Genomic DNA, 12,196 nt, shown 5'->3' with positions numbered 1-12,196 from the left:
TTTGTAAATCATTCATTTGATAAAAATCTAATCTCGGAGCTGGGGTTGTAGCTCAGTGGTAGAGCGCTAGCATGTGTGAGGCATTAGATTCAATTCTCAGCACCTCATGTAAATAAATAAAATAAAGGCCCATCAACAACTAAAAAAATATTTTAAAAAAAGAGTTTAACAAATGTTGACAATGATATAGAAAAATTTGAACCCTCATAACATCACTGGTGAGAATGTTATATTGTACAGCTGCTGTGGAAAAGTTTGGTAGTTCCTCAAAAAGTTAAACAGAATTACCACATGACCTAGCAATTCTATTCCTAAATATACAACCAAGAGAATTGCAAACAAGTACTCAAAATACTTGACCAAATGTTCTAGTAGCACTATAATAATAGTGAAATGTTGAAAACAACTGAAATATCTACCCATGGAAGACTGGGTAAACACAGTGTGGTATATTTATGTTAGTATATTAGCCATAATAAGAAATTAATTACCAGTTAATTCCTGTAATGCAGATAAACCTTAAAACAATTATACTAAGTGAAAAAAGCCATACACAAAGGTCATATGTGTATACTTCCCTTTATATCAAGTATCTAAATTGGTAAATCCATAGAGACAGGAAGTAAATTGGAGAATAGAAAAATTGAGTGTCCCACAGCTCATTTTATAAGGCTCATTTATTTAGATACTAAATTCAAACATTGGCAGTAACAAAGAGAAAAATTACAGGCCTTCAACACTTGTGAACACACATGCAAAATATCCAGGTTAGATCTAGGCTTTGTGGTGCGTGCCTGTAATCCCAGCGACTGAGGCAGGAGGATCACAAGTTCAAAGCCAGCCTCAGCAATTTAGCAAGACCCTAAGCAACTTAGTGAGATTCTGTCTCGAAATTTAAAATTTTTAAAGGGCTGGGATATATAGCTCAGTGGTTAAGTGCCCCTGGTTCAATCCTTGGTTACAACAACAAAAATTCTAGGTTAGAAGCTAGCAATATAAATCTAATAATATAGTAATGTCTTTTAATGTAACCACATTCTCCAGCCCTCGTATCCCACCCCTGTACTGGGAATTAAACCCAGGAGCACTGTACCATTAAACTACATCCTCCCTGTTTTTAATATTTTTCCAATTTACCTTTTTTAATAATTTCAATACAATTTTTTTTTTGGTTTTTTTAGAGAGAATTTTTTTAATATTTATTTTTTAGTTTTCGGCGAACACAACATCTTTCTTTGTTTGTGGTGCTGAGGATCAAACCCGGGCCGCACACATGCCAGGTGAGCGCGCTACCGCTTGAGCCACATCCCCAGCCCTTCAATACAGTTTTGCTAAGTTGCCAAGGCTGGCCCTGAATTTGTGATCTTCTAGCCTTAGCATCCAGAGTGGCTTGGATTATAAGGATGTGACGCCTCCACCTTGTCTGGCCTTTTTTTGTTTTTTTTTTTTTTAAATGAAGCCTCACTGTTGCCCAAGTTGGTCTGGAACTCCGAAGGCTCAAGTGATCCACGTGAGTGCTGGACTACAGGCACATGCCACCACACCCAGCTACATTTCTATTATTAGATCTTACAAATATTTGCTGGGCACAGTGGCACATATCTGTAATCCCATCTGCTCCGCAGGCCAAGGCAGGAGGATCATTAGTTAAAAGCCAGCCTTAGCAACAATGAGATGCTAATCAACTCAGTGAGAACCTGTCTCTAAATAGAATACAAAATAGGGCTGGGGATGTGGCTCAGTGGTCCAGTGCCCCTAAGTTCAATACCCAGTACCAAAAAAAAAAATAAAAACTTAAAATATTAACAGTAGTATCATAAAATATCCCCATAATGTTTTTATTTTGACCCAAAATCCAAACAAAGTTTATTTATAGGGGTTTTGTTGTTTTATTTTACAGTACTGAGATTTGCATGCTAGGTAGGCACTATCCCTGAACTAACCCTCATCCCTGTTTATTTTTTGTTTTGAGGGAAGGTCACTAAGTTGCCCAGACTGGCCTGAAATTTGCAATTCTCCTACTTCAGCCTTCTGAGTAGCTAGAATTACAGGTGTGCAACACCATACCTGGCAAGGTTTATACACGGTATTGGTTGATATGTCTCTTAAGTCTCCATAAGTTCAGAGCCATTTCTTCGATTTATTTATTGAAAAACAGTGTACTTATATTGTATTCCCAATTGGATTTAATTGATTGCATCTCTGTAGTATTGTTTGACATATTCTATTTATATTTCTTATAAAAAAATAGTTTGGTCTACAGGAGGGCTTAACATTCTGTAGCCCAAGGGCCAAGCCTAGGCTTCCATGTGTTTTGTAATTAAATTTTCATTGGAATATACTGTGCCCATTCATTATTTTCTGTAACTGCTGTTGTGCTTCAGTAGTGAAGGACAGAGACCATAATGCTGGCCAAGCTTAAAATATTTACTGTGTGATCTCTGGTCTAGATAATTGATCTGATACCAATTCAGTTTTTTAGTAGTAATCCTTCATAGGTGAGGGTGGATTCACCATAAAAGTAGAAGTGCTGCTGGGTGCAGTGGCCTGTAATCCCAGAGACTCAGGAGGTTGAAGCAGGAAGATTAAAAAAACAAACCTAAGCCACTTAGCAAGACCTTATTACAAAATAAATAAATAAATAAGGACTAGGGATGTGACTCGGTGATAAAGCGTCCCTAGGTTCAATCCCTGGTACCAAGCGGGGGAAAAAAAGTAAAATTGTCTAAAAAGACTCCCATGTATTACATATTGATGTAGGACTAAAGTAATGTAAGTCAGTGGGGAAAAAAGATGTATTCTTTAATGTATGTTGACTTGGTTGGGTAGAGGGACAATTAGAGATTACCTGTCACCATACAAAAAACTAGAACAAAGACACAAACACACATCAGTCTAGGCCTACAAAGAATCAGTAAGCATCAGTCTTTTACTTCCATATTTTGTCCCACTGCAAGGTTTTCAGGGGCAGTGACACATGGAGCTGTCATGTGTGATAACAGGCCTTCTGGAATCTCTCCTGAAGGACCCACCTGAGGCTATTTTACAGTTCACTTTTTGTTTTTCTTAGCAAATGGAATGAGTACACTCAAATAATGATTAATGATAAAAAGTATGGTAAGTACATAATCTAATAAAAATTGTCACTTATTATCAAGTATTTTACTGTACATAGTTGTTTATATGACTGACATCATAGTAGGTTCTTTTATACAGCATCACCCCAAGCACATGAGTAACACTATGATGTCATATAATAGCCACATCACTAGATGATATGAATTTTTCAGCTCCATTATAATCAATCTTAATAGCACCAAGTATGGTATCTTGTTAACCAAAATGTCATTATGTAGCCCATGACTAGTGTCTATCATTTCTACATATTTAAAATGTTTTATAATTACCTTTAAAACAACACAGGTAGTTATGCACTCATTCTGGCTGTCAATTGTTCAGTGGGACCATTGCTATGGGCAGGAAGGGAGTACTATGGACAGCAGTGATCTACAGCCCTTGCTCCTTAAACAAAGCCTATAATTGCTCGAGTTAGTTATTTTGGTGGGAAACAGGCTTGTGCGTTGAGATTGTGTTCCTCAGAAGGCTGAAACAGCTATTTCCAGGTTCATGTTATTGAAATGGAGGCAGAGCATTGAGAAATGGGGCATATTACCACCTGCTGTCCTGCTTATGAACCTACAGTGTCACTAAAATTTCATCTGCTGCTCATCAGAAAATCTGAAAATGCCAGAGGATCATCTTGGATTTAAAAGAAGTAGGCTTTCAAGTTTCAGCTTTCATATTGTCCTGCTGTCTCAGGTTTTGGTTCTTATGTTAATATGTCTTAGGTGATGTATACTATATGTCTGCAATTAATAGCTTCAAATCGGTACCCTTCTCCCTGGGACACCCAAGTGTTCCTACTTTCTATTTTTTAACCCCAATGGAGAAGTGTCACTGGGGGATCTACAAGGTGAACTCCACTTCTCTTTTGCAATAGACTAGGAAATATTCACATTGCACCCTGTTTCTTTCAGAACCCACAATACTTTGTATGCACCAGAAATGCTAGCCAAAATGGCAGAGCCTTTCACTAAGGCTTTGGATATGCTTGAAGCGGAAAAGTCTGCTATTTTAGGTAAGAAATCTAACCCTTTCCCCTACCAAGTTCATCTTGTCTGTAATGGGGTCCTGAAGCAGCTTCAGTGTACCTTATGTATCACTATCTGACACTACCTTGACCACCTATTATTTGTTCAAAAATGCATTGGTGGAGTTCCTGCAGGCTGTACAAGACCAAGTATATTCATGTATATAGAGATACATAGAGATCTTCACAGGCAATATTTTCTTTTCTTTTTTCTTTTTTTTCCTCTTTCAATTTAGCTAGCAGGAAATTGTCAGTTTTATAAGTACCATGGCCTTTAACCCAAAAGATGTTAGTATACTTTCCTGCCTTTCACATACACACACACACACACACACACACACACACACACACACACACACTTAATGTATAATCAAAAAAATTGTTTTTCATTTTTTGTACCCAGGGCAGTTAACCACTGAGACACATCCCCCGCCTTTTTTTGATTTTATTTAGAGATAAGGCATCCTACTTGCCTCAGCCTCCCAAGGTGCTGGGATTACAGGTATGCGCCTCCTCGCCCGGCTATAATTGAAAAAACAATTTTTAATACCTTTATTTACTTATTTGTTTTTCACATGGTGCTGAGGATCGAACCCAGTGCCTTGCATGTGCTAGGCGAGTGTTCTATCGCTGAGCCACAATCCATCCTTATAATCAAAAATTTTTTAAGAATAGATTCGAAACCATGCTTCCCACTTGTTACCTTAATTAGGATATTACTTCAACTCATTTTCAGCATCAGCACATTAGCATAAATCTAGCTATACAGTTATAATTGTGATATTTACTATGAAGGAAAGTAGCAGGGCTTTTTGAGAGTGTTTATTGGGAGACCTAACCCAGTCTTCAGGGAATTCAGAAGTTGCTTCCCATTGTTTCTGAAAGATGAGTTGGAGCTAACTTGGATGGGTCGAGAGGAGATGCTGGACATTCCAGATAGACAATGCAGTGCAAGAGCCTGAGGCAGTCAGGAAAGAGCTTGGTATGTCTAGGAGGTAGAGACGGATAACTCATAGCTGGACACAGAGCAAATCTGGGAATGTGGTTAGAAATTAGAGTCAGAGGTATCAGAATTGTATGAACCTTGAGCCTATTTCTGAAGCTTCAGGCTGGGTCACCATCACAGCCTTCACAGTCTCTCTTTGTTCCCAGCCATAACCCCTCCTTGAGTCTGGTTGTGGTCAAGTAATCAATGAGTATTCCTCGGCTGTGAAGTGACCAAAGAAATGATGTTACTTTGTTTTTCAAGAGTTCATTATCTATTTGCCTTGGCCAGATGTCTGTTCTAGATTTTTTTCCCCTAGGTTCCACCACACTTAAGGTCTGTTCTGCAGGTATTAGTTAGAGTAGAACTTTTAAGATATATTGCCATTAATATAAAAATAAGCTTTTACATCACACACACCCCACCCCACACACAGACACACTATTCTACTACACAAGTTAAGCCAGGGACTCCTGCTATAAAAATCATGCCAGATAGAGTAGAGTGGACAAATTCTGGGTGAAGCTTCCCTCTGGTAGCTTCTGGCTATGACTTGAAATATAAAACTGCTGCTGCTTATCATTAAAGGCAGTTGTTATACCAAGGTAAATGGATTTTTTTTTTTTTTTTTTTGCTGTACATTTTGGGCTTTTGCATAAGATTTTTGCTTGAAAAAGGGGGTTCCCCAGCGTGGGGTGGGCAGTCAACCCAGTGTTTTACAGAGAGATCCCTTTGCATTGTCACTGTGTGTTTTGTTGCCAGACCCATCTGGGAAAACCAAGTCCTGTGTACTTAAATAGCATCTACCTTTTCCTACCAGGAGAGTGTAAATAATCACCTACCCTTAGGAAAGCTCTTAGCACCTCCAATGCTTGCTGTAGGGTGTTGGCTATTTAAGACTCCTGGTAATGGAGTAGCATGTTCCTGGCCCATTTTTCTCTATAGGATTACCTCAACCTCTCTTGGAACTCAATGACTATCCTGTCTATAAAACAGTCTTGGAAAGAATGCAGCGTTTCTTCAGCACCCTTTATGAAAACTGGTAAGGAACCAATGCTGTCTCTCTATGTTCTCTTCCTGAAACATTAATTTTATAGGAATGGCGATGGGTTAGACCTCTGATCTAGAATTCTAGAGTATAGGTAAGGTATGGCAAGAATTTGAAGGGAAATTAATGATTCTGTTGTTGAATCAAAATGAACAGCCAGCTTTTCCTGTCACACAAGCCTCATGGTCCTAACCATGAGTTGATGTTTAATGCCTAACATATCTATGCTTCTGGTGAGATAAAATGGTGAGACCCAAGTAGAAGATAGATTGGTGGGGTTGCATTTGCTTAGACCCCTCACTTTGTACAGTCTACTTGTCAACAGGATTTTGTCTATGGGTCCTGATTGTGGGATGGGACTCTCAAACACACCAAACCACTTGTCTAATCCACAGACAATTGAGTCCCTCCATTATTAACTCCACAATTTAATAGTAATGAGGCTACTGTTGATTTTGGCTACCAACATCTGTCTTTTAATGGATGCTGGGTCTGCTTTTGAGTTGCTTCCTTGCAGGGAGTGTGAGGGGGGAGTTATTCTCACTTTTTTTTTTTTTTAAGTTGTTGATAGACCTTTATTTTATTTATTTATATGTGGTGCTGAGAATCGAACCCAGTATCTCACACATGCCAGACAAGTGCGTACTATTGAGACACAGCCCCAGCCCTATTTTCACTTTTTGATGAAAGATTCAGTCTAGGGGCTGGGGTTGTGCCTCAGCGGTAGAGCGCTCGCCTCGCACATGTCAGGTCTTAAGGAATAAATACAACTGCTCTTCTACTAGAAATCTAACTGTATTAAAAATGAAATTCTTGGTGCAGTCATTACTGACAATAACAGATCCTGCATTTGTCATTGCCAATGATTTTGCCTTACAGTTTCCATATCCTAGGGAAGGCAGGCCCTTCCATGCAACAAGATTTCTACACCGTGGAGGATCTTGCCACCCAGCTCCTTGGTTCAGCCTTCGTCAACTTGAACAATATTCCTGACTACCGACTCAGACCCATGCTTCATATCCTTTCAAAAGTCCCTAGATACAAGTCAGAAAATTGGAGACAGGAACCAAAGCAATTGCAAGGAAGAGATGTGATTATCTAAGTGCGTCATAATCTTATTAAAGAAAGAAAGATTTAAGTAAATAGCAAGAAAAATATGAAGGTGTCCAAGGGGATCTTAAAAGCTCTCTCTGTCTTGGGAGTTTTTCCTTGGGGGTAAATCTTTCCCTTCCCATTTCTTGTCAGGTGCTTCCTTTTATTTATTTATTTTTTCTTTAAGACAGGGTCTCCCTATGTTGCCCAGGCTGTCCTTGAACTCCTGGGCTCAAGCTAACCTCCCAAGTAGCTGGGATTATAGGTGTGCACCACCACACCCAGCCAGTCCCTTTTTTATGTTGTTGTATTTCTCCCCTAAAGTTATAAGAATGATGAAGTTTTATTACAAGGACGTCCTTACCTTTTTTTCCCCCCATCCTTCCTTTTGGTTAACCCAGTTGGGACAGAAAGAACATTTAAACTAAAAACATAATGAAATTGAGTATCAATGCAGCTTAGGATTTTAGGAGAGCATGAAGCTTTTTTTTCCCGTTTTGTTCACTGCACTACTGGGGATCAAACTTAACACTTCTCCTTATTATGTTCTTGGCATAGTACGTACTTTAGGGGTGCAACCCACTGCCTCGCAGGTTTGAGCTCATGTGCCAAAACTTCTTAACCTATTTCAGCACGGGTGTTTGTGAAGCCTCTGGTGCTCTTCTGTGCCCCAGAGCACTATGAAGCCCTGGTATCTCCCATCCTTGGACCTCTTTTCACCTACCTCCACATGGTAAGAGATAGGTCAGGAAAAGAGGGCAAAGAGTACTCTTGGGATGTGTGGCCACTCCTGAGCCTTACCAGTTAGGAGCGCCTTAAAAATGTTTCCTAGCCCTGTCAGGCTGCACAGAGCTCCTACCACAGTGGACTGTTGTTGCTGAAATGGATTGAGCAGCCATCAGAGTAATAGACTGACTTAGTTGCCCATGATGCAGATTCTGCTTCTGACTGCCTATTAACTGAGGAGAGGTGGTTAGGGAAATGCTTCCTCTGCATCTGGGACTCTTACCCTGGAATTCAGCAAGAAGGCCTGCTGGACAGAGAACAGGTGTCCAGAAGCCCAGGAATTCCAAAAATAATGTTAATCTTTTCTAAATAAAGATGTTTGATAGGCTGCCCTCATCATGAAGAAGAGAGGTTACAGAAACCATATTTGGTTCTTTAACCTTATGGCGGGGGGGGGGGGGGGGGTCTCTACCATAGTACTAGAATCATCCTTGGCTAAATGTGTTAAAAAGAATACTTTGTAGTGAGGCACAATGGTACATGCCTAAATCCCAGTAACTTGTGGGGGAGGGGGCTGATGCAAGAGAATCACAAGTTTGAGGCTAGCCTCAGCAACTTGGTGAGACCCTGACTCAAAATAAAATATAAAGAAGACTAAGGGTATAACTCAGTGGTAAAGCACCCCTGGGTTCAATCCCTAGTATAGAAAAAAAAAAAGTAGAATTTAGATTTTGTGTGTTCCAAGGCCCTCCCCAGCCTTAGTACTAACATCCTTTGTGTTTTCCCAGAGGCTTTCCCAGAAATGGCAAGTCATCAATCAGAGGAGCCTACTATGGTAAGGAATACCCATACTCCTTGAGGGGTAAACTGGAAGCTAGGTTTGGGTAGGGAAACAAAAAGGGCAGGGATTCTGTTGACCCAGATCTAAAATAGCAGTGGGTTATGGTCATTCTCAGCCTAGGTGGTAGATCGTTTGTCTGGATAGGTTGAGACCATCCCTTTACCTTAGCTACTTAGGATTTTGATCATCCTGAATCCTCTAATTGGACAGAGTCACAAGTAATAATAATAATGTCCCTCAGTGGGTCACTGCTGTCCATTCCCAACATGTTCATAGAACACAGACCCAAAGGGATCCAGGAGAAGGAAGTGGGCACAGAAGGTCTGGAGAAGATCCCTGCTTGCTTTGTCCTTCCCTCTTTACAATCCTAAGGAACTTGGCTGTCTTGTTTTTGGCAGTGGAGAAGATGAAACTGTGGAGGAAAACCCAGAGTCTCAAGAAATGCTGGAGGAACAACTGGTGAGGATGTTAACCCGAGAAGTCATGGACCTAATCAGTAAGTGGCATGTGGGAACCAGGGGTAGTAGAGGAGAATTTTCCTGGAAAAAGAATTCCTCACTCAACCATCCCCATGAAGGCTAGGTTGATGCAAAGATTCAGGTTTGCAGCAATACTGACAGGTTGGTAAGAAATGACTAGCTAGATAGAAGCTAGCTAGTCCTTAAGTCAACCTAAGGACATTTTATGAATTGTGAATTGAACATACCAAGTCCAAAATATGAAGAAGTGGTTTAAAATAGGAGGAATTTGGATTAATGTTAGGAATAACTTCCTAACTTTGTCGAAATAGGGAAAATTTTATAGGTTGTTAACTTTCTTTTCCATTTTTTGGAAATGTTGAAGGAAACAGTAGTAGTTGATCGTTTGATTTATTGGTGATCCAAAGTTTTGGCCAAGGATGTATCATCAGTTGTCTATCCTTATCACTTATTCTCAGATGATTGGATTTGAAAGGGGACCAGAACATACTCTGGGTAGAGAAACAAATTCGTAAGAATGCCTGTTTCTCTTGGTAAATCTGATTTTTGTGCCTTGGACCCTATTTCTTCCCCTCTTCACCTGGCCAGAGACAGTTTGGGACCAGTGGTAACTGTTGTCCAGTGGTAAGATATAACCCTCCCTTCACCCATTAACCCCTGCTTTCTTGCTTCAGCGGTTTGCTGTGTATCAAAGAAAGGTGCTGACCACAGTACTGCTCCCCCTGCAGATGGAGATGGTAAGTGAACCTATTGCCTGATCTCAAAGGTCTGCTCTTAGACTCCTAAGTATTGTTCTTTGGAACCAGTTCAGTCCCTGTATAAACTGTTTCCCTAGTAAGTTGATGAGAATGAAATGTAATCATTAACTCAATCTGTGCCAGCGTTTGTGCTGTATTTTCTCCAGCGTAATCCAATTGCAGAGCCTTTTGCACTTATTGTTTCCTCTATCAAAAGTTATTTTCTTCCAGTTGTATACATGGCCACTTTTCTTATTTCACTTATGTCTCTGCTCAGATGTTACCTCTTCAAAGTCTTCTGTGATCAGATTATCAAAAATAGCAAACCCGGCCATCCTGTATTTTTTATGGCATTTCTCACTACCTATCTTTGTGTTTTATGTGTTCATTTATAACCTGTCTCCCTGATGAGAATGTAAATTCCCATTAGGGAGGGGACTCTATCCTATTCCTTTTTTATCCCCAACAACTAAATCAGTGCCTTTCACAGTGGGTGCTTACATGTTGTTCAACAATAAAGATCTTCAGCATCTGCAGCTTAGGTTACTGCCCAGCAGTTCCCTAGTTTCTCACATGCACAGCTAGACGCATCTCCAGACCTGCCATGGGCTTGGGCTTTTTTATCCTTCCATCTGGGGTGAGGGTGACCTAATACTAAGCATCAGCCAGTCCAGTACACTCAACTTTGCTTTTTGGGCTTCTGTCAGAACAGGATAATTCTTCTGTGTTGTGAAAAGATGGAGCTTAACATTCTGCTCTGCTTACAGATGAAGAGATGATGGCCACAGAGGTAACCCCTTCAGCTATGGCGGAGCTTACAGACCTGGGAAAATGTCTGATGAAGCATGAGGTGGGTGGAGGGGATAGGTGATGCCACTGTCTCACCCTGGGTTAAAGCTCTCAGAAAAATAGGCATATTGTTTCAAAATTCCTGTGTTAAGCCTCCCCCAGGCTTAAGGTTTTGTCTCTGTCTTACACTACATCTCCCATATTGTCATTTTCTTTTTGACTGCCTGATAAGCAAAAATAAAACCCAGTAAAGCTTCGATATTTTCCTGATTACCTATTAAAAATTTTAACTCCTGGGCATGATGGTACATGACTATAATCTAATCCCTGCAATTCAGGGAACTGAGGCAGGAGGCTAGCCTCAGCTATTTAGTGTGAGGCCCTAAGCAACATGGTGAGACCCTCTCTCAAAAAATAAAAAGGCTAGAGATGTGGCTCAGTGGTTAAGCCACCCAGGTTCGGGTTTAATCCCTAGTAGCCCACCCCCGTACACAAAACCCCCCCCCCCAAAAAAAAAAAAAAAAACAGCTCCTGATGTATAAAAAGTCTAAGAATTTGTGCTTATTTTCCCATATTAATCCTTCCTTTCCTGTTCAGGATGTTTGCACAGCACTGTTAATCACAGCCTTCAATTCACTGTCTTGGAAGGATACGCTCTCCTGTCAGAGGACAACCACACAGCTCTGCTGGCCTCTCCTCAAACAAGTATGTTTAATCACTCCTTTTCCCTGACTATCACATAAGGTGTGGGTCAAGCAGATTGACTGAATCAGTTGGAAGAATTGGGGAGTTGGGACCTTCAGAGAAGGCCCTGAGCACAGCTGTCTCCCCAGGTGCTGTCAGGGACACTGCTCGCAGATGCCGTCACGTGGCTTTTCACCAGTGTGCTGAAAGGTTTACAGACACATGGGCAGCATGACGGGTGCATGGCTTCCCTGGTCCACCTGGCATTCCAGATATATGAGGCACTGGTGAGTGGCAAGAGCATGGGGACAAGGCATCTGTGGCTTTTTCACTCAGCCTATTTCCAGGATTGTGGGCCTTATCCTAAAAGTAGATATCTGCCAAATTGCTAGTGTTGCCATTGTGATGGGGTAGCAGGGTCCAAACTTACATCAATTGAGTTTATCCCCACTTTTTAGCGCCCCAGGTACTTGGAGATCAGAGCTGTGATGGAACAAATTCCAGAAATACAGAAGGACTCTCTGGACCAGTTTGACTGCAAACTTTTGAACCCCTCCCTACAGAAAGTGGCTGACAAGAGACGGAAGGACCAATTCAAACGCCTCATTGCTGGTTGCATCGGGGTAGGTTATGCACCTCCATCAGTATTCCCAACCTTACAAGGT

The 12,196-nt window shown here is 40.8% G+C and overlaps 1 protein-coding gene across 1 annotated transcript in view; it reads left to right on the top strand.

Annotated features, from left to right (window-relative positions):
- The window catches only part of XPO5 (exportin 5), a 51,326-nt gene that overhangs the window by 36,534 nt on the left and 2,596 nt on the right, over positions 1-12,196 (top strand). The window contains exons 21-31 of the mRNA XM_081295289.1: positions 4,038-4,138; positions 6,081-6,177; positions 7,063-7,199; positions 7,911-8,008; positions 8,790-8,836; positions 9,241-9,338; positions 9,996-10,058; positions 10,826-10,908; positions 11,445-11,552; positions 11,681-11,818; positions 11,990-12,154. Of these exons, the coding sequence (XP_081151415.1) occupies positions 4,038-4,138; positions 6,081-6,177; positions 7,063-7,199; positions 7,911-8,008; positions 8,790-8,836; positions 9,241-9,338; positions 9,996-10,058; positions 10,826-10,908; positions 11,445-11,552; positions 11,681-11,818; positions 11,990-12,154 (1,135 nt within the window). The remainder of the gene's footprint in view (positions 1-4,037; positions 4,139-6,080; positions 6,178-7,062; positions 7,200-7,910; positions 8,009-8,789; positions 8,837-9,240; positions 9,339-9,995; positions 10,059-10,825; positions 10,909-11,444; positions 11,553-11,680; positions 11,819-11,989; positions 12,155-12,196) is intronic.

Source organism: Spermophilus citellus (assembly GCF_964194105.1).
Source record: "Spermophilus citellus genome assembly, chromosome: 5".
Classification (NCBI taxonomy): domain Eukaryota; kingdom Metazoa; phylum Chordata; class Mammalia; order Rodentia; family Sciuridae; genus Spermophilus; species Spermophilus citellus.
This window is presented reverse-complemented; position numbering and strand designations above follow the sequence as displayed.